The sequence below is a fragment of the Grammomys surdaster genome, unplaced genomic scaffold, assembly GCF_004785775.1.
Source record: "Grammomys surdaster isolate TR1022 unplaced genomic scaffold, NIH_TR_1.0 272, whole genome shotgun sequence".
Classification (NCBI taxonomy): Eukaryota; Metazoa; Chordata; class Mammalia; order Rodentia; family Muridae; genus Grammomys; species Grammomys surdaster.
In genome coordinates this window covers 506,311-527,897 of record NW_021604713.1, presented here as the reverse complement: position 1 = coordinate 527,897, position 21,587 = coordinate 506,311, and the positions used below count along the sequence as shown (strand labels likewise).

General features: G+C 45.5%; 2 protein-coding genes and 1 long non-coding RNA gene across 19 annotated transcripts in view; 2 read left to right on the top strand and 1 right to left on the bottom strand.

Moving 5' to 3' along the window:
• Positions 1 to 530: 530 nt before the first annotated feature.
• On the bottom strand, positions 531 to 6,351 carry LOC114628831. 2 transcript variants are annotated; one of them, XR_003712560.1, is made up of 4 exons: positions 6,080 to 6,351; positions 5,168 to 5,996; positions 4,046 to 4,256; positions 531 to 802 (listed from the first exon to the last, which is right to left on the bottom strand). It is a non-coding gene; the product is annotated as an uncharacterized LOC114628831 (long non-coding RNA). The 2 variants fall into 2 exon arrangements; XR_003712561.1 differs by having other exon boundaries at positions 4,046 to 4,246.
• Positions 6,352 to 6,521: 170 nt separating this feature from the next.
• On the top strand, positions 6,522 to 20,889 carry Mbd1 (methyl-CpG binding domain protein 1). Of its 16 annotated transcripts, none has more exons than XR_003712549.1 (17): positions 6,522 to 6,773; positions 7,779 to 7,914; positions 11,365 to 11,479; positions 11,569 to 11,777; positions 11,855 to 11,937; positions 12,140 to 12,180; positions 12,519 to 12,665; positions 12,760 to 12,888; positions 13,261 to 13,371; positions 13,455 to 13,523; positions 14,059 to 14,226; positions 14,556 to 14,852; positions 14,941 to 15,078; positions 15,418 to 15,549; positions 15,636 to 15,711; positions 16,779 to 17,216; positions 20,008 to 20,889. XR_003712549.1 is itself a non-coding variant. In XM_028776743.1 (16 exons), exons 2-16 carry the CDS (start codon positions 7,805 to 7,807, stop codon positions 20,078 to 20,080), a joined length of 1,884 nt encoding a protein of 627 aa, XP_028632576.1. In that variant the 5' UTR covers positions 6,522 to 6,773; positions 7,779 to 7,804; the 3' UTR covers positions 20,081 to 20,275. The 16 variants fall into 16 exon arrangements, 4 of the variants coding, with proteins under 4 accessions (XP_028632576.1, XP_028632577.1, XP_028632578.1 ...); XR_003712550.1 differs by having other exon boundaries at positions 14,062 to 14,226; positions 16,779 to 17,328; positions 20,008 to 20,086; XR_003712555.1 differs by having other exon boundaries at positions 14,787 to 14,852; positions 16,779 to 17,328; positions 20,008 to 20,086.
• A 345-nt stretch (positions 20,890 to 21,234) lies between these two features.
• Cfap53 (cilia and flagella associated protein 53) overlaps positions 21,235 to 21,587 on the top strand; it is a 67,327-nt gene continuing 66,974 nt past the window's right edge. Inside the window, exon 1 of the mRNA XM_028776761.1 lies at positions 21,235 to 21,401. Coding sequence (XP_028632594.1) covers positions 21,333 to 21,401 — 69 coding nt within the window. The 5' untranslated portion in view covers positions 21,235 to 21,332. The remainder of the gene's footprint in view (positions 21,402 to 21,587) is intronic.

Genomic DNA, 21,587 nt, shown 5'->3' with positions numbered 1-21,587 from the left:
CAATCACACAGAGACTGGATAAACACAGAGACTGGACAATAGACTGGTCACATGTGGGGAAAATTTAAAAAGGCTGCCACAGCGGCGCAAGCCCACCGCCATGGAGGGTCCCACATCAGGGAGGAGGATTCTTATGGTTCCAGCGGCCTGAGGGCCTTGGCGGTGGCAGGCCCCAGTAACACAAGGAAGTCCTTGGTTCCAAAAAGATTTATTGTCATGACGGATAATAGATAGATCTAGGCGTACCCCCCCAAAACTCAGGGCAGTCCCGAGTTATATAGGGAGGGAGAAAGGGGGAGGATTGGGGGAGGATCTGGGGGAGGATCTGGGGGAGGAATGTTTAATTTGCTCTGCCCTCTGGCCTTCATTAGTATGTAAATCTCTAGGGCCTGAGGCCTATAGCCTGGCCTATGTGACTCTATGGAAATGTGACTGTTTTCAGGATCCTAGATGATGGGAGGGACCGAACTCCTGCCGGTTCTCACGCAGAATTCCACGGAGAATCTCGGGGTTCTAAGTACCTGCTCAACCATGACCCAGGATACCCTTATGCAGTCCCACAGTCACACAATACAGAGACTGGATAAACCCAAAGACTGGGCAACAATGCTACAGCTAGCTTTTTTTCAGACTAACCACTCTTTTCCTTGGGCCCCAAACAGGAATTCTTCACCCCAGTTCTGTAGGAAGTAATTATAAGAAGACCATTGTCTCAGTCTTAAATGGAAACTTCTAGTTCCTTTGGAAAGTTGGTTATGTCAAATGATGTTTTCCTGGACCACACAGATGAAAGGATGTTCAGCTGAAACAGAGACAGAAAAGAATGTTTTGCTGAAGCAGTCACAGGATGTTTTGCTAAAGCAGACACAGGTGAAAGGATGTTTTGATATAGCAAACATATGAAAAGACTCATGATGGAGTATAAATATGACCCCACAGACAGTGGGAGATGAGCACTGAGCATTGTTTTGGTTTGTTCCACCTCTTTGCTAACAACACACATGTATTGGTTTGCCTTACACAGTGTTGTTGAGCTCAGCTTAACACTAACATTGAGAGAAACTTGCCCAAGAACTTCTCATGAGGTTCCTGCAGCCTTGGGCCAATTGGTAAGCCTTTCAGCTTCTTCAGAACTGAACTATAGCTGCTGGTTCATGCATGGTGTCTGCCTGTTGAAAGGTCTGGACTATAGCTGCTGGTTCATGTGTAGTATCTTCCTGCCTAGAGGATTGATTTGCAGCTGCTGAGTCATACTGTTTGCTATGGGACTGAACTGCTGCCAAAGAAGATCAAGCTTGCCCACAAAGAACTATTGCTAAACAGGTCCACTTCCCTCACATCCTAAAAAATTTTCTCTTTCACTGCTGCTGGTGTGTGGTGGGTAAGAGGTTAAATGCTTATTAGGGTAGGTTGTAAAATATTTATGCCTACACCAGTCCCTTAAGTTAGGGTGGATTATTTTGGTCATTTGACATGTTATTAAGGTTATTGTCATCTAGGGTGGAAGGTTGGTATTGGTTATGATCAGGAATTGATAAAAATTAAAGTTGTTTTGCTTGAATTGTTGTATATTAACAGAAATTTAAGGTCTTTTGTTTAATTGTTAATATTGTCAGAGACTCAAGGTTTTGTTAAAATATTGTTTGACTATAGTATACATATGCCATCTATTTAAAATGTGATGGTTCTTGTAATTATTTATAATTATTATAATTCTATTGTGTGTAGATCATTAATGTTAGGGAAAAGGACAATTCTTAAACAGAAAGGGGGATATGAAGTTTCTTTGGAAAGTCAGTTATGTCAAATGATGTTTCCCTGGGGCACACAGGTGGAAGAATGTTTTGCTATAGAAGACACATGAAAGAATGTTTTGTGAAGCTGACACAGGTGAAAGGATATTTTGCTATAGCAGACATGTAAAAGGATACATGATATTTAGAAAGAATATAAATATGACCCACAGGCAGTGGGAGCTAGAGCACTGTTCACTTTGTTCTGCCTTGCTATTCTTCGCTGATCACATGTAAGCATTGGTTCACCTTACATTGTGTTGCTGAGCTCTGCTTGTGATGATGTCATATAGAGAAACTCAGGAAAGATCTTCTTGTTAGATTCCTGCAGCTTCTTGCAACTTTCTCCAACTTAGATGGGCTGGTGAGCCTTGTTGTTTCTTCTGGATTGACCTGCCTCTTGCTGATTTGTGTGTGGTGTCTGCTGAGTGGACTGGACTAAAAATGCTGGTTCATATGTTATCTGCCAAGTGGATTGGTCTGCAGCTGGTGATTTGTGTTTGCTGTTTGCTAGTAGACTGGACTGAGAACAACAAAGATTGGAATTGCCCCCAAAGAACTATTTCTAAACAGGTCTGCTTCCCCCATATTTTAATAACCCTTCTTTTCCATTACCTCTGCTGGGTGGTGAAGTAGAAGAGTGGTTGAACCTTTATTAAAGCAGGTTGTGAAAAATTTATGCCTATAGCTCTCTTGCAGACCAAAGTTCTGTCTTTTATTTTGCATCAGCTACTTAAGAATTGCACATCAGTTCAATCATTTACCCCAGGTTCCCTTTTGAGTAGTCTACAAATTAGCATTTTATGACCTTAGCTCCTAAAATCAAGGCTGAAGCTGCTGAGTTCTGCAGCTTGCTGGAGCTGGAACTGGAACAAGGCCTCATAGTTCCATTATATTATCATTAGCTTTCTCTTTTCCAACTACTTCACTCCACCCACAGGATCATTCTTATTAAAAGATTCTCAGAATGTACTGACTGATAGTTATCTGACCCTCTTGAAAGTCCCAGGTAGAATTCAAATGCATGTCGAGCTTACTAGTCAATAGGTTTAAAGGTTAATATGCTTAGTCAATAAGCTTGAACTGTAACCTTGCTGATGTAACTTGTACCTTTTTTTTTTTTTTCTGAGACAGGGTTTCTTTTTGTAGCCCTGGCTGTCCTGGAATTCACTCTGCAGACCAGGCTGGCCTCGAACTCAGACATCCGCCTGCCTCTGCCTCCCAAGTGCTGGGATTAAAATGCATGCGCCAACACTGCCCAGCGTAACCTGTACCCTTAAAAAGTATAAAACCTGCTTGTAATAGTCATTCTGGGTTGCCTTCAACTGATTAAGGGTTGACCCTGACGCACCAGAAAATAAACCTCTTGCTTTTGCATCCATCTGTGTCTAGGTGTCTCACTTGGGGACATCTCGAAGTAAGTACCACTGACCAAGGATCGTGTCTTACTATATCAGGATAATCCATCTCCTTCCTTCCGGACAATGGGGCCCTGTTTTCAGTCTTCACAGGGTTTGGGGACCTATCCATCTGGGGTAGCTCTTACTTGAACATCCAAAAGACCTCTACCTTTAACCAACAGCTCATCCTAACAGGGTTTGGAAATTCTAAGGCCCCTGTAACTCCCTTCACCAGGGCTTTACAGCCTACGCCTGTTTTCTCTATGACCCAAAAGATTACTGTAAAAAGTGGCCATAAACTTAAAATGGTTACTCATATCAATCCTGCAAATACCATGGGACAAATCTGGGCCATCCTAATAGCATATCAGCTACTGAATCACACTCTGCCTGGCCACTTTGGAGAGTGCTGGTTGTGTCTCCTCCCTTCCCAACCACAATTGGACTATTACACTCTCTCACCTCACTTCTCAATTGTTCTGAGCCAAATACTACTCCCACCTCTTATCTCTCTAATCTCTCTCTCTAAGGTATTGAAGACTGCTTTTTAACTCTTCAGGGCACATTGGATCCCTCTGACTTTGACTCTGAGCACTACCGCCTTACCCTTATGTCCAAACTTTCACAACAACTCACTGCTTACCTGCTGGGTGGTCTGGAACTTGGGCCCTGGTGTTTTTTCCCCTAAATTAGGAGTGGTACCTGGTGAAAAACCCTTGCCGATTCCAATCAGAGGGTTGATAGTAACACACTAGGACAAATGAGTGGTCAGGTCCTACCCTTTCTCGAAGTCTTAGGTATAATTGCTGGCATTGCCACTGGTGTGAAGGGATTTCTTTCCTAGATACTTACCATCAGTTTTCAACAAGTAGCTCAGACCTTCCTTACCCTCCAGGGCCAAACAGACTCACTGGTCACCATAGTGCTTCAAAATTGGTGAGGATTGGCTTTACTAACAGCAGAGAAAGGTGGTCTTTGTGTCTTGAGTCTCAAAGAAGAATAACGCTTCCATATCAACCAGTTGGTTACAGTAAAAGACAAGATCTGACAACTCTAGACCGATCTCAAAAAAAAAAAAAAAAAGAAAAGAAAAGAAAAAAGAAAGTAAGAGACAACTCAATGTCTCTGGCCAGTGGATCATCACTGTCTAATATGGAATTGCATTATTAGCCTTCTTAACCCTCTCTCCTCTCCTTTTCTAAGTCATACCAGTTGCACCCTGCCTTATAAACTTCTTGTCTAGATTTCTTCAACAATAAATCCAAAAGACTTCTAACTAGACTTTAGACTTTTAAACGGTGTCTATTACAGGATTACCTTACCTATGGAGCCAGGCAACTCCCAATTATACCCTGATGGTGAAGGTTAAATTCTTCTCCCCAAGGATTTTGATGGGCCATTCATCAGGTATTCGAATGATAACATTGGAATGTCCCTGTGGAATTCCAATGACCAAGCTCTACCCACAAAACACTCTAATATCCAAAATGGTCAGATTGAGTCCCTCCAGACACATGTGGCAAAGCTCTGCCCTACAGAATAATAAACCTAAGCTCAGGACTTGAAAACCCACCAATCCCTGACCACGAAATCTCTACCCTGGAAAGTTTCCCCACCCCCAAACCCTATATAAACTCTGTCTTCTGCTTGGTACTCTGCTGTTTCTCACCCAAGCAAAGGCAGCTATGTTCTTGGAATTTTCCTTTCCCAATAAATCTCTTGTGTTAGGTTTGTTGTGCAGTGTGATTTTGCTGTATTCCACAGCTCCTGAAGGCCAGGATACCTTTTCCTTCTGAGCTGTGACACTTGCACTAGGGAAACCTCCTCCCGCCACTCCACCCCTCTGCCCAAAGCAGAGCTATAACACTTCCTTTGGGGAAGCCTTTCCCCTCAGAGTTGTAACACTGACACTTAGCATCTTCAGTTAATGCCTTTTTCCAGTTCCCCTTACAGTCTGCCCTACAATTCTCTCACCTGTACTGTAGATCTGAGGACATGAGGATCTACTTTCTTGTGCCAGCTGGGACTCTGAGGGCCTGTACCTTTGGCCTCAATTACATGTATTACTCACTGCAGAGGATTTGGAATTAGCATCAGTAGATGGCAGTTTCTGTGTACTTGTTCATGTATTCCCCCAGGCGTACATATACAATGGAGCTGAAGGTAGGGAACACCTTTTGACTGACAGAGTTGTCAGTAGAAACAAGAGGCTGGTCTCAGGTATTTTCATTTTTCTTCTTAAAGGAACAGGAATGACTGGATCAACAGCCCTAGGAGCTTCGCATTAGCCCCAAGGAACCACAGCTTCCAACTTCTGAGTTCCTACAGGCCCAGTAGCACCATTTAGCCCAACATGAGTATGAATCAGTGATCTGATCCACGTGATCCAGAACCAGTGGAGAATGTAGTATGGCCCAAATCGAATCTACTTTACTCAAGAGAACCACCTTAGGGCTTCAGTCTATCAGCAGAACCCAGCAACAATTCCAGGGAATTTTCAGTCTCTTTACTCACTTCCCAGAGATGTGTGATTATCGAGCAGTGATTAACTGCTTGCCCTGGCTTCTGTAAACATGCTTATGGTTGCTCGAAAGGTGGAAGTAAGGCATTTCTTCACATAGCTACAGATTCCTCATAAATAAACCAAGTGTGGTTTTGCCTTTAAAACTTCCCCTTCCCTTTAAGCCTGGGTCTCAGTCTCTCATCTTGATCAGGTGGGTGCAGTCAGGTGGCCAGCTTAATCAAATTCAGCTAATTGAATTTGATTGAGTAGTCTTTCCCAGTAGTCTCGAATTCTCCAACTCTGTAACAACATAACACAGCAGTGTTAAGGAACAGTTGGGTGAAGCACACTAAATGGAGTCAGCTTAAAGTAAAATAAATTACCTTGGTCAGTTCACCATTCTCTCCCACTGAGCCTTTGAGGAATGGGCAAGCTCTCACTTGGTGCCCTCATTATATTTGCTTGCACATCACGTACCAATCCTGAAGAAGGTAGTCACAGGAACAAAGGAAGAGTGTCTCCTGGAAAAGAAAGTGGACAGGCATAACCTCGGTGTTTGTGCTCCTGCTATTTGTGGAGACAGAAATCAAGAGTGGGCCGAGCCAGGCAGACCACTCACGCCCCCTAGCGCTGGGAGCGGCTTTGGAGCAGAGGAGCGGCTTTGGAACCAACGAGCAGGGAAGGTTGCGTTGACTGGGCACTGAGCAGCGCAGGCGCACAGGCAACAGAGACCGGGCGGGCTGCAGGTGTTGTCAGTGCGCAGGCGCCGCAGATTCCCGAGAAACCGCGCGCCTCTGTGAAGCCGCAGTACGCAGGCGCGGAGCCTCCCCAATGAGGGCACGCGTGAAAAGGCTGCACACACAGGTGCTGGTCCTAGTCGGAGCCCCAAAGGCAAGCATTGGGTTTCCGGTTCCGGGAATAACCAACCGCCGCAGAGGCGACAACTACTGTTTTGGAAGAGGCTGAGGTGGAGGAGGAAGAAGAGCAAAAGTGGAACGGGCGGGTCGCGCGAGCCGGGTCCTTCCCTTGGGTCCACGGGCCTAGAGCGGAGGAAGCTGCGGGCCTAGTGTCAAGCTGGTGAGACAGCCGTGGGAGTGGCGAGAGCTCAGGAGGAGGCTGTGCAGGCTCCGAACGCTATCGGGAAGACGCGGAGGGCCCTCACGTCAGGAGAAGGAATGGCTTCCTCTGCATGTTTAGAGAGAGGACTGGGGAAACTGGACAGAAAGACAGAAAAGGAAGGAATGTGGCTCAGGGCACTGACAGCGGTGTTGAGATTCTGGTACGAGGATGGCGAGGAGTAGGAGAGATAGACCGTTCAGAGAGTCATTGGGCGTTCGTGTTAACAGGATAGAAATGGGGCTCCCAAAGCTGATAATGCAAAGATAGAGCCCCGAGACAGGAGAAATAGCAGGGTTAGAATAATGAGGGACTGGAGACGTGTGGCAGACAAAAAAGTAGAATGTCCGATGATTGGGAGGGATGGCCTTGCCCTAGAACACAAACTGAGAAATTGAGTGGCAGGTCACTGTGGAGGAACAAGGAAGTTTCACAAGATGAAGTTTCATAAGAAAAATGGAGAATGATCATAGAGTTAAGAGAAAGAGTAGCTCCCACTGCCTGTAGGGGTGAGCAATAGAGACGTTTCACCGAGACTGAAGAGGATTTGTGGGTCAGAATAATGAAGGGGAGATAAGCTTTGGGGAGAGCTCTTGAACTTAAGGGGGACACGTAGGAGGCTTCCAGCCTGAGGAATGGAAAGAATGTGGGTAATGTTTGATCCAGTGTATGGAGAGGTTGGGGCTCTGACACATAAATGCAGCTAGAACATGGAAAGACATTGGAAACTCAGATCAAGGAAAGTTTAAGTGGGTGGTTCGAACACTGAAGTAGGGTCCCGAGGACAAGAGAATTAGGGGACAAAGAGGGAGGATGGGGCTGTTAAGTCAAAGACTGGGAGTATTTCCTTCACTAAGGACATACTTGTGCTAGTCTGGGGTAAGTATTAAATGAAACACATGGCTTTTGTGGCCTGGAAATACTTGGGCACTTTTTTTCATATTCTATTTTCTTCCAATCTTGCAGGCTTCTGTTCTGTCCCTGAAGCATCTATGGCTGAGGCCTGGCAGGACTGCCCAGCCCTGGGCCCTGGCTGGAAACGCCGAGAGGCCTTTAGAAAGTCAGGGGCCTCTTGTGGACGCTCAGACATCTATTATCAGAGGTAACGGGTGGGCTGTGGACTGTTCAGTGGAGTTGGACCTCGGTATTAATTAAAGTAAAGGAGTGTTTTTATATCTATGGATGGAGTTAGAATTGTGTGCATAGTCCTTATTAAAAGTTTTATTTTCTTAATCACATATTCTTAATAAAGTTTATTTGATCAAAGTCAATATTCACAGTGCATTTGTGATTATTCACAGACACACATGGAACAGCTAAGGATTTGAATTGTCTAGTGCATGTATTCGGAATCAAAGTTGAACAAGAACTCTCTCTGGTTTTGCAAACTGGTCATCCTTTCTATTTAAAGCCATATTTTTGCTAGCAGATTTGTTGTTTAAAATGACTCCCAAATAAAGTGCTAAAGTTTTTCTAGTGTTCTGAGTGCAAGAAGACTGCCTTTTCTCCTTGTCAGATAAGCTTCTTCCATGCATGAATTGCAGTGCTATTCAGTTAAGTTACAGTGTTTCAAAATCAGAAATAGTTCATCCAAACAGAGAAGAGGAAACTTGCTGAGATGTGTGTGAGGCTGCTCTGAAAAGAACAAAAACTGTTGTAGGATATTTAATCACACTGTGAACCCTGAGATTGGTTGTATTTACTGGGAAAAACCTGTTTTTAGTTGTGGTTTGGCTCAACCTTAGGTCAAGAGGCAGAACAAGCAACCAGTTGACAGGAAGTGAACATAAGATTATTAAAAAATTATAGAGAGTAAGAGGTAGTCAGGAGGGTGGATAGAGAGATGCACAGGAAGTAGAAATTTGAAGACGGGATTTTGCATGAGTGGGTAATAGTTTTTGGGCTGTCAACTGAGGAGGAAGGTCAGCTGGGTGCTTTCTCTGCTTCTCTGAGCTATCACCTCAGCATCTGGTTCCCAAGTCTTCAGTGGTAGAATGATCGAGATTGTGTTAAAAAAAAAAACAACAACAACAAAAAATCAACATCTGGATTAACTTGATGAAGCTTCAGAGAAGTTGGTTAGGCAGCTAAATCTGTGCATAGTGACCAGCATTGTTATAAGGAAAGCCAAAGACATAGTAGCTGTCACTAGGGAATTTTAACCGTCTCAGCTGGTGCTGGCTGGCTTGTATGTTTCAGAAGATGATATGGTGTAAAAACATTGTACTTATGGTATAGGTTCTCTACAGCAGGTGTCTTCAGAAAAATGACAAAACATTAGCAGACAAACCTAGATAAAACATCCTCTAAAGCCAGAGGCTCTTAGTCATTTACAATCATGGAGTCATTAGTACAAAACAAATGTTACAGTGTTTTTAAGCAGAGATACATAAAACAGGACTATTGATCTGTTGCTTGAAAATGTGACAGGCTTGCTGGAACCTACCCTTGTGTCTCCTGTGGGCACAGTGGTTCTTGTTTCAAAATTTCAGGGTTTGTAGTAACTTTCTAATACATAGTTATATATAATGAGAATTGACTGTAAATATATCAACATTGAAGTTTATAAGCATGGTATTATTGATGGAGCTATTAAAATTTTTTACACTCTTCCTATTTAAGTTTCCATTTCCTTAGAAGAATGTAATAAAATTTCATATAGTTTTCATTATGTTTATAACTTTTTTGAGGTTATATAAAAATTTAAAAATCTCTAAGTAATTGTGTATATACATATGTATATACATCAGATTAGTACATCAGTTTGTTAGGTTTGTGGATGCTAGTAGGAAATGTGATACTTCTGGGGCCAGTGATAACAAAGTTTCTCACAGTAGGATCAGGATCCATAATACTGTGCTTTTGACATTTCTCTGAATCCCAATTCCTATAGGATGGTATGATATGAAGGGGGCGGGCTCAGTAATGTGTGTGCTGCACTAGGTAGAGGAAAGGCCCCTGTCTGTCTGAGCTTGCATAACCACACATCAGTAAGTGTCCTGCCCTCACAATTCAGAAGTGAAAAGTCCTGAGTAGCATCCCTCAGCGTTAACTATGCTTATACTTTGTTTTGCATATAGTTTCATTTTCATGCTTTAAAAATATTTCTGTTACAAACTCTTATGATTACTGGTTTTTACATGCAATACAACTGAGAGCATTAATAATGTGCATAGAGCCTTTAGTTTGTCAGCACTACATAAACTAAGCATGGTGCTATACTCCTGAAATCCTAGTACTTGGCGGGTTGAGACAGGAGGATTAGAAGTTCTAGGTCATGTTTCTTCACATAGAGAATTTCAAAGCCTCTGGGTTAAAATGAGACCTCCATCTTAAAGCAAAACAAGATGTATATTTACATGTTACTTAATATGGCTGTATTTTGTATTGATTTTTATTTGTATAATTTTTAACACTAGCGTTACTTGTAAGTATATTTATGTGTCTTTGCTTTTAGTATTTAATTATTCCTGAGACAGAATCTCTACAGAGCCCTGGAGTTGACTATGTAGACCAGGCTGGCCCTGAACTCTGAGAAATCTATCCCCTTGCCTCTGTCTCCCAAGTACTGGGGTTAAAGGCATGTGCCACCATGTCTGGCCTATTTATGTGTCTCTATACAGTTACCAATAGTAATACAATCTGAGAAATATACAGTGACTGCACTTATACAACCCAGGTGGTATCATACACTACTATGCTGTACATCTAAGCTAAATATTCATATAGTCATACACATGACTATATGAAGCATATAGTGCTTACTGGTACTGATACATTCTGAAAAACATGTTATCTAATGGGTTATGTACAAATCATAAGATTATAAAACTAGGACATGAGTGGTATCATTAGACAACATAATCTTATGGAACCATCGTGTATATGCATTGGTCATTGATGGAAGCATCATTAAGTACCACATAACTGTATGGATAAAGTGTAGCATACTGCTCCTATGCTGAACAAAAGTCAGAGGATTAAATCAAGCACAAGAGAGAATTATGAAATCAAGAGAAGCAGTAAACATTTAATTATATTTGATTACTAGTAGTCCAGCATTGCAGTTTCACAGTACATTATTATTTTTCATAAGTAGGAGTCTAATGATAATATTGTACTAAGTTCATAATCTAGTGATTGTAATTATCATTAATCACATGTGCACTGTGTATCATTGTGCTATAGGCATTGCAGTAAACTTGTTTACAGTGACACCATTACAGATGCCGAAATGTTTTTTGTTATGGCATTAAAATTGTTACAGTATTGCAGATAATAGAATTTTCCACTGTATTATGATTTTATGGGATTACCATAGAATATATGATGTTATAGATCAAAATGAGGGTTCACAATTATTAACATTTCTATGCATGCTAGTATTTATATTCACATTTTGTATTCCTGTTACTTATATTGGAGTAGGACTTGGGTGGGGCATACAGTCAGACTCCAGACTGCTTCCTGCATCTCACCAGATCTGTGAGGATGTGTGAGTGGCTTGCCATTGGCTCCATCTTGCTGCCAAGTCATTCTGGTTCATTCTCAGCCCCACAGGAGAAAAGATCCGAAGCAAAGTTGAGCTGACTCGATACTTGGGCCCTGCATGTGATCTTACCCTGTTTGACTTCAGACAAGGCGTCTTATGCCATCCCATTCCCAAGGTACTTGACAATGTTGGTGCCCATGTTAGGGCAATTATGTCATATGACACCTAGGCATTAATCTACATGCTTCTTGTCTTCATCCTCAGACCCATCCCTTGGCTGTCCCCAGCAAGAAGAAAAAGAAGCCTTCTAAACCAGCCAAGGCTAAGAAACATCAGGTTGGACCACAGAGAAGTGAGGTCAGGAAAGAAACTCCACGGAAGGAAAATAAGACTGCTACTGCCACCACTCCAGCTTCATTACTTGTGTCTGAACCTGCACCTACACCTGCACATGCACCTGCATCTGCACCGGCGTGAGTTTTGGCTTAACATGAGTCAGGTGGGCATGGCTTGGGATTGGAGGTGCTTACTCCTGCTCTTTCCACTTTAGGTTCTGTGAGAATTGTGGAATCCGCTTGCCATGCGATGGTATCAAAAGGCAGAGACTCAGGACATTGTGCAAAGACTGCCGAGGTAAAGGGAATTAGACAGGCCATACTGTAGACCAGTGCTGGGCTAGGCTGGAGTTATACATTAGTGATGTTTGGCACGTCTGGAATCAGCCTGTGAGCCCCACTCTGTTGCTGTAGGTAAAACTGTAGAAGTCAGGGTTAATGTAGTAGCTGAAGCCACATGTCTGAAGCCTGGTTTCCATTTTTCTCCCTTCTTCCACTAGCACAGAGAGTTGCCTTCAACCGAGAGCAGAGAAAGTTTAAGGTAAGAACACTATTGTGTAGTCCACAGGGGAGCACGGGAGGGGTAGGGCTGACAGAGTGTTTAGGACTGATATGCTGGGTTTTTGTTTTTTTTTTTTTACATAGGGACCTGGCTGTTGGTTTGTTTGTAGATCCAGTAATGGGAATGAATGTGTTGTCAGTTGACACAAGGACGCATTTAACAACACTTGTAGGAGACACTGTAGTGGCCTTGGTAGTGGCAAGCTAGTCAGTAGTTTATCATCTATGGCAAGGAGGCTGATGGGAGACTTGCATAGTAGGTATGCAAGCAGGGGTCTTGGAGCAAGACTTTTAACCTTCCCCGTCTGTTTCTGACAGCGATTTGGCTGTGGGGAGTGCACAGCTTGTCTGGTGAAAGAGGACTGCGGGGTATGCTCCACCTGTTGCCTGCAGCTGCCCCACGATGTGGCCTCAGGGCTTTTCTGCAAGTGTGAGCAGAGACGCTGCCTGCGAATTGTGGAGAAGGTGAGTCCAATCACAAGGGGTGGGCCCAGGTTCACCTCAGTCCCTGGCCTTCTTAGCCCCAACTCCAGATGTCACACCTCCGGCCTCCCCACAGAGCCAAGGGTGTGGTGTGTGTCGGGGTTGTCAGACCCAAGAGGACTGTGGCCATTGCCGCATCTGCCTTCGCTCTCCCCGCCCTGGTCTCAAACGCCAGTGGAGGTGTTTGCAGCGGCGCTGTTTTTGGGTGAGTCAGGCTGAAGGGACTGGTGATGGTAGAGCCAAGGCTGGACCAGAGCTCATTCTGCTGTTAAACTCGCCACCACCACTGCTGTTGCTTCCTCCCAGTCTGGCTTTTCCTGCCTCATGTCTTATTTTCTTTTCTATCCCATGCTCACCTCTTTGGTTCTGCCTACCTACTTTTCTCTGCTAGCACGTTGCTCATCGCTTCCGAGGCCACCCTCAAGGATGTCACCAGTGCCCTCCCCACGTTGTGGCTTCCCCCACTGTGAGTGCCTGACTTGCACACTCTGCCTGACCACTCTGCATGCTTTGTGCGATCCCTGCGTCCAGTGTCTACCTGGTGCCACCAAGCCTTAACTGTTGTTTTGGCTTCCAGGGTAAACGTGATTATAGTAAGAGAGGCTCGAAGGCTGCTTCTCAGCATCGCTCCCAAGCCCCGCAACTTCTTCCACATCCTGCATCACAGCACCCAGAGCCCACAGAGCTGGTAATGCCCTGGTGGGGAGGGGGAAGGCACAACCCTAAACTTACTCAGAACTTGCCCTGACCCCAGCATATTTGCCTCTGCAGCACATCAGCGACGTAGCCCCCACATCACCTGCTGAGTTCATCTATTACTGTGTAGACGAGGACGAGCTAGTGAGTGGCCCTACTTTCCCTGGATAAGCCTAGACTCTCCTGCTGCTTCTTTAACCCCAAGGAAGCAGATGCCGTAATGGAACTAGTAGGGGTAATAGTGAGTACCAGAGTGGGATAATCGATTACTGGGGAAGGAATTAGGAATTAGAAGCACAGTGGCAGTGCTTCCTGTCAGACAGTGGCTGGTGCAGCACAAGCAGGCTGAATGATGACCCTCACAAGAGTGCAGAGAAACACTTGGATAGAGTATGTCCCATAGCTGGCATAGGAATGAGAACTTATGGAAAGTCAGCAAGAGTCCTGATGGAAGTGAGGTCTGGAGATACTGTCTCGATACCAGATGCTGTAATGCATTGCACAGCGATGGAGTAGCCCCAGTCCTCATGGTCTTGGAGGCCAGCTGGCACAGTGATTGTAGCATTTTGAAGTCGCAGATGCTGAGAAGAGTTAGGCTGAGCCTGGTGTGTAGCTAGCTCCTCCATGAGGGTGTTGAGGATGGCCTTTAGTGACAGCACCATCGTTCCCTCCACCCCAGCAGCCCTACATGAACCAGCGGCAGAACCGCAAGTGTGGGGCCTGTGCAGCCTGCCTACGGCGGATGGACTGTGGCCACTGCGACTTCTGCTGGGACAAGCCCAAATTCGGGGGCAGCAACCAGAAGCGCCAGAAGTGTCGTTGGCGCCAGTGCCTGCAGTTTGCCATGGTGGGTGGGGCAGGAGGGGTTAGGTGCATGGGCTAGGCTGGACCTGACCCACCTCCCAGTGCTTGAGAGTGGTGGGCAGGCCTGGTAGATGGGTGGGTGTTCTAGTAACTCAAGTTGAGGATCAGCAGATACTGTGTTGGGGTAAATAAGCCCAGCTGGTAGTGCCGTTGCTTACAGGAGATTGAGTAGCAGGCTCCGTGGTGAGAGCTCAGGAAAGTAGTAGACTCTCCTGGGCCTGATGGGAAGTTAGCAGGCTCACTGTAGGGCAAGGTGGGCATGGATGCTCAGGTGGCACCAGCTGACCACAGCACCCAATCTTTTTCTCACAGAAGCGATTGCTGCCCATTCCTGGGTCAGGGTCTGAGGAGGGAGCAGGATTGCCTCCACAGCCTCATCGAAAGAGGCCTGCTTCTGCTCGACAGCTCCAACCGAGTGCTCCCTTAAAGGCCCCTTTGGCTGTGGTCACAACCCCACCAGGCCCTGTCCAAGTTTCAAGAAAGCAGCAAGCAGGTAGAGGCTCTATACTGCCCCAGCCTGACACAGACCTTGTGGTTTTACAGGAGGGTACCAGCAGTCTCATGCAGGTGCCTGGCACTGCTGCTCCTTTCACAGAAGCCCCAGTACAGGTAAGGCTCTCATCCTGCTCTTTCCAGCTCCACCCAGCCCTGTGCCATGGAGCTGAGACCAAGTCTGCTGCCATCCTCCCTTATGCAGGAGGCCCAGTGCTCTGCCCCGAGTTGGGTTGTGGCCTTACCCCAGGTGAAGCAAGAGAAGGCAGATGCCCCACAGGAGTGGACAGCAGTCACCACCATCCTGACTTCTTCCACGTTGCAGTCTGGCTTCCCTAGCAAGGTTAGGGCAATAATGATGTCCTGTTGGTGCCACACAGGAGGTGTGTTAACAAGAGATAGTAAGCCAGGGTAGTGTACTGTGATATAGTGATAGGTGTGCTGTTTATGACCATTCTGTTGAATTAGCCAGCATATCCAGCAGACGCCTTATTCTCCATAGGCAGCTAATTTTGCCCAGTTCACAGGTGACTGGAGATGGTTCAGGAATGGGAATGGTTCAAAGGTAGGGAGGTGCATTTCTTATTGATAAAAGCAAGGTCTGTCTACGTAATGGGCTAGCTGATAGAAAAAACTTGCCTCAGGCCATTCCTGTCCTAATTGCTGCCCTTCCTCATTCTAGGCAGTAGACCCAGACCTTCCACTTGTGAAACAAGAGCCCCCTGGCCCTGAGGAGCTTAGAGAAGAGAACAAAGAAGATTATGTCTCTGAAGCAACCCCAGCAGAGGAGATAGGAGGAGTTGGCACGCCAGTGGTCAGTGCCGGGGATGCGCCAACCCTATCCTGACTTTGCCTTGTCTCCTCCCACTATACTGACCCATGATGTTAATTCTTCCTCAGATCACAGAGATTTTCAGCCTGGGTGGAACCCGCCTTCGGGATGCAGAAGCCTGGTTGCCAAGGTGTGCCCCATACAGTTAGGTGTGGGGATGGTTGGGTACTGGCCAGATATGCCCTGAGTTTTGAATCTAGGGTTAGCAATTTGATTTGGTGCAGAGGAACAGAACGTGTGCCACCATTACACTGTACAGCCAGGGAGGGAGGAGGGGAGGGAGGGAGTGTGTGTGTCTGTGTGTGTGTGTGTGCACATGCGAGTGCTCTCTTTGGGGAAGGAACAGGACTGCTGCTCCATGATGAGATTTTAAAGAAAACAGATAAAGTGAGGCTGGTTCCAACCTCCCTAAGAAAAGCCTTGAAGGGTTGGACTTGTCCTACATTCTTACTCAGATCACTGTTTGTGCTCAGAAGGCCTTTGGAGACCCTAAGAGCCCATTACTGGGTGCGCTGTCCCTTATGATGGGAAGAGTCTATATCACACAGATGACACTGACTTGCCCAAGCAGTGTGGCTGTGCGAGCTAAGTCTGTAGTTAGCTCTGTGATCTCAAGTGTATCCCCCACTTCCCTGAGCAGCCTTTGTGGGTTGACTGGGCTGTGCCTCTCCAACCTCTGCTGTTGGGTTTCAGATACTGTGTAGACCTGCCCTAGTGAGTGTAGTAACAGAAGTGAGGAGAGCTGCCATTGTGCCGGTGGGAGGAGGACACCCCACATTAGCACAAGGTTAGAACAAGGAGTGGACCAAGCACCTGGATCCCTTTGTTCCCACATGTAGTTGTAACAGCGCGAATCCTTGGTAGTGTACCTTGTAGACAGCAGGTGGAGATGACTGAGAGCCTGCCTTGTGGAGAGCAGTTGGGGACTCCACTGGTAACTACACTGAAGCCTATAAGGCCTAACCCTGGGGAGGAGAGACAGGACCCCTGCCCTCAGGGAGCTTAGGATTTTCTGGAAGATGAAACTAGTACTTCTTAACAGACAAGTGCTATACTGTTACATTGCTAGTCTATTGAAGAAAGAAAAGTGACTGTAGGATAAATTAGGAGAAATGGATGGACATACAGAATACGAGAAAATGGTTTTGTGATGCTGTGTTTTGTACATAGCAAACCTCATTCAACAGACAGACCTGCTCCCTCTTCTCTAGGTCCAAGGACCTTAAAAAACCTGAAGCTAAAATGCAGTAGACTGGAGGCTTCTGCTGACTGTAGGACTGAAGGTGATATTTGCAGACCGGCTTTATGAAAAACAGCCCTGATCCTCCAGGGACTGGGCCCTGGCCTGTGGAGCTTGAGTGTGAATCCACCCTAGGAGAAAAGCCTACAAGCACAAAGAGCAGGCCTGCTCAGGCCTTGGAACTTAGAGGAAACAAGCCGGAGAGGAAGAGAAAGAGTAGAAGGCTGGTAGAACATCTGCTCCTTCGAGAACTTCAGTGCGATGAGAAGTTGGATGGTAGGGAGGGTAGCTGAAGCTTCTACAAACAACAACTCACACAAGCCATCTTCAAAGCGTTTGTTGGTGGCTTCTGGATGACCTGGCAGTGTGTCTGAACATTTTCTCAGGGAAATAGCAGTTACAATGCTATGTGAGTAAAGGAGGGAAAGGAACTGCTGTTTGCTGAGCTCTCTGTGGAGCTAAGCAACACTTAACCCTCACAGTAGTCCTTATGAACACACTGATATCATGCACTTTTGCAGGTGGGTAATAGATTCAGAGTGAAGAACTCTACTAGTATCGAACAGCTAGTGTTGGTAGAGTCTAGAAACACACCTAGGCTATAAAAGTTTTGTCCTTTAAGCCGCTAAACTGTTAACTGCAATCTTCTGTGCAATAATGTATATTATAATGACAGTTTTAGTGACTTTGAAAGTAGCAGTGGGTCACTGTGAAAAGTGTAAGATAAGTATCCTTTACACCTTGCCTCTGTTGTGGATTAGGGAGTGCCCAGGCTGTGGGTGGACAGGTCACCTTCTTGTTAGGCCCTGGATGCTGCATAGGTTCCCTCTGTTCCTAACTGTGTTCTTCTCACTGCTGGTTGACAGTTTGCTGGGCTCAGACAGTCTCATTGCAGACAGAGCAGTGCTTGGAACTAAAGCTGTCAGCCTGACCCCTCTTTAGCTGGCAGCTTCTTCTTTCTCATGACCTTTGTGCTTGTTTCCTGCCCTCAGCCCAAAGGTTTGTTAGGAGGCTGAGTCAGTTTATGCACTGAGTCCTGCTTGAGGACCAGTCTTGGCTCAGCCTTACCTCATTTTCCATCCTTAAAATGCCAACAGTGTACAGTTTATTACTTAGCCAGCTTTCCAGGCCAGGACTGAGTACCTTGCCATATGTGTGTCCTATGTGCCCTGTATGTTAGCTTCGTCCCAGCTCTGCTGCCTTAGGTAATGCAGCTATGGATCACTCTCTTTATTTCCAATTCACAAGACAGAGTTCTGCCACCTTGTTCTCTGCCTTTGCCCCGCTTTGCCTAGTTGTGTCCGGGAATCATACTGTTCTTTAACCCCTAGAGTGCACCACTTGTCCCTAGTAGTTCTGGCAGTGGTGTATTAAGGGACATATGCTTGGTTGGCATTTGACTTGTGAATGAAGATTCTGAGTACTGTGTGTGTTTGACTAGAGGACAATCAAAAGATCAGAACCCCTGCAACAGAGGCTGGTGTATGTGTGTTAAGAACGTTTTGGGAGACGTTTTACATTATGTAATTTGTAATTTGCGGAGACGGTTTAGCAGCCTCTAGGACTGTCATTTATATATGATGCTGGGACCTAAAGTATTCAGGACGGAGGAGTCAGGAAGGGTAGGTGGATGGACATATGGGAGCCAATGAACAAGAGTTGGAATTCAAGAAGATGGCCTGCAACCCATGCAGTGTTTCACTGCCTCCAGCTTCAATGATGTTTGTATCCTGCAGAAGAAGCTAGTGTCCTTAGGAGCATCTGGCCTAGAACTATAGAAGCTAAAGGAAGATCCCAGGGGAATTGTAGTGGCTGAAGGCCTGGCTGTAGGACTTGCTGTTTCCCCATAGCAAGGTGAGACAGCAGACTAATGACCGTTTGTATGAACTGCAGCATGCCTGGTGTCCCTGTACCAGCCTCCAAGTGTTAAGACCAGCCTGTTCTGCTTCACCTCTGCTAGCACAGGGTTTCTGTGGTGTTCTTAACTGGAAGTACATGAGGAAGGAGCCCAGGAAACATAGTCTAGTCAAATGACATGGTAGAAAGCCACCTGCCATGATTCAGCTCCCAAGGGCTCAGCATTCACCTGAGGATAACAACAAAACTACATTGCTGAAAATGTAAAACTGAAGACCGTGGATTTCATGATAGTTCCAGCAAGTAAAGAAATCATGCCAAGCTCATCCATCACAGTCTGCTGGTCCCAGCTGCATTTGTGTCATTCATCCAAGTCCTGAGAGCTTGGCCCATAGTTCTCACTGTATATATAATACTGAGATTCAGAAATGCAATTTTATAAAGTGCATCAATATATATTATACATGATAAAAAGATCTCCAGTTTATTATGGTTTTTGATGCTAAAATATAGAATTGAGTATACTGTGGAGAAGCGAGTCCTTTTTTGAGTTTTCTTGAAATAGTATAGAAGTTGGAAACAACTTAATCATTTCTATTTCTAAGGTGTTCTATTGTAAAATTATTTTAAAACAAATTTTCTTGTTTTACTTCTTGTTTTTTATGTTAGTGTTTCTTTGGGGATGTTTGGTGATGGTAACAGTGTTGACTACTGTGAGAAAGCGGGATAGTGGGTGGCTGTTGTGTTATTTCCCTCAGCTTCCATGGGTGCCTGCAGGCTGAGGCACTGCACTTGCTGCTCATCCCACCATTCAGTCTGTAAGGCTCCTCCAGGCCTGGGGTGGTTGAGATGACCGTTAGATAGATTTTAAAGCTGGTGCCAGCTGCCCTGAGGCAGAGCCTCTGCCTGCAAAGACTCCTGGTATATGGAAAAGCTGGTTCCACTCTTCAGAGAGTGGTGAAACCATCTAATCTGAGAGCTAGTGCTACCAGACTCATCAACCGATGGCTCTTTGGTGTGAGCTCAAGATGGGCTTGTGATGTCTGCAAGCAGCTGGCTGCCTCTAAGGGTCAGCTTCCCTAGGCCTTCCCAGACTCAGCAACAAGACCTCTGTGGCGACCCAAGTCTCAGGGGTGAAGGGTGTAAGACATGCAACCCCAATGTCTGGAGTCTTTCACAAACCCTGCTGAAGGGATTTCTTCCCCTCTGTAGAGGGTGTGCTGGGGGTGAGGGAACACCCACCTAAAGGCCACCACTGAGAGCACTCAGATAAAGGAACTGCCTCTCTGGACATGGTCTTGGAATCCAGACAGCCTCTTAATTTTTTTTCTTTTTTGTTTCAGGCTACATAAACTGTTAGCAGTAAATGAAAATGAGTATTTTACTGAGCTGCAGTTGAAAGAAGAAATATTATAGGAGAGAAAAAACAATTATTAAGAGAAGAAAGACTTTCTTTTGTGGCTGAAAAGCTGAACCTGGAATTCAGGAAATGGAATCCAAATCTAGAGATGTACCATATAGAAAATCTGAAGTGGGTGGGGTACAAATAATTAAGCAAACTAATTTGAAGAAAACCAACCTTAAACGTGAATATACGTGAATTGCACTTAGTATCTGTCAGTGACTGGCCTTATTACTACCTCCTCCCCCCAACCTCCCTTCTTGTTTCCCCAACCCCAGCCCACTTTACAGGGGCACCACAGTAGCAATCAATTGGCTCTTAAGCAGTATAACTCCATTTTACTATCACTGGGAACTACAACAAGACCTCTGTGGCGACCCAAGTCTCAAGGGTGAAGGGTATGGTCTCATTCCGTGTATGCCGAAGACCGTCTAGTTTCCTGGACAGTATTGCTAGTTTTACCTGGGATCCTGATTCTCAAGAATTGAGTATCTGGACTTCTGATCCGAAGCTGATTCCTCCAGACTATTGTGCCCAGCCCAGACAACTGCCATGCCAGTGTATCTGATCTGCCCTCTTTCTGTGTTAGCCCAGTGTGAGCCCCATTTTCTGTTCAGTGCAGTAGGAAGATTTTGTTCAGATATTACTGGTTGCATGGCTGGACAAAGCACTTCGGCTTCTTGAGCCTTAATCGACTTCAAACTAAAGCTAATACCTTCAACTCCTTCAACCCTGTAAGAATTTTGTCAACCTCAAAGGTTGTTTCTGGAAATACTTTGCGAATTGTAAAAAAAAAAAAAAGAAAAGAAAAGAAATACAAGTATAAGGTTGCCATGTGATTATTATCGCCATCAAGATTAATTTCGAGGAAGTACAAAACTTAACCTCAAAGGTCCAATAACGTTTCTCATGCTTTTAGGTCTGTTATGTGTGATACTAGTAAATACACCGAGTTGTGTCTTAACTCTTTCAGTTAAAAAGGTTTATTAGGTCCCGTCCCCATCTGTCTTTCTGCTGAGCCTGGGAGGAAGAGAAGGAGATGAAAGGAGGGCTCTTGTGCTGGGCAGTGGATGGGCGGGCTGATGACTGCAGATTGATCTTATGGGCCAGTGACTAGGGACTACTTCTACTTGGCCCGCCCACCTTTACTCTAGCAGCACGCGGGGGCGGGGTGGCGCACCATAGCAACCGGCCTCTGCGTCTGGGAAGTAGACTCCACCGGGCTTTCTTAGTTTCCTCTCGCCACCAACCCAAAGAGACTTGAAGATGTATAGCCAGCGGTTTGGCACTGTTCCAAGGGAGTTTAAGGGCCCCACTCCCAAAGCGGTGATCATAGTAAGTACAAGAGGTTTGTGCAGGGAAACTTAGGACTTTTTTCATCCTGGTGGAGCCCGACCTGGCTGGGTTCCTTGACCTGGGATGCACCTGGGACTCAGTGGGTCTTGAGGAAGACAAGGTTGTTGCTCATCTATCTACCTTTACACCCACACCCTTTCCCCTAATCTCCAGCTACAATCACCA

Excerpts from the sequence above, each read along its gene's own strand:
- Mbd1 (XM_028776743.1), top strand. The coding sequence starts at position 7,805 with ATGGCTGAGGCCTGGCAGGACTGCCCAGCCCTGGGCCCTGGCTGGAAA. Across the intron at positions 15,079-15,417 it reads AGTCTGGCTTCCCTAGCAAG|GCAGTAGACCCAGACCTTCC; the intron begins GTTAGGGCAATA and ends TCCTCATTCTAG. Across the intron at positions 15,550-15,635 it reads GAGGAGTTGGCACGCCAGTG|ATCACAGAGATTTTCAGCCT; the intron begins GTCAGTGCCGGG and ends ATTCTTCCTCAG.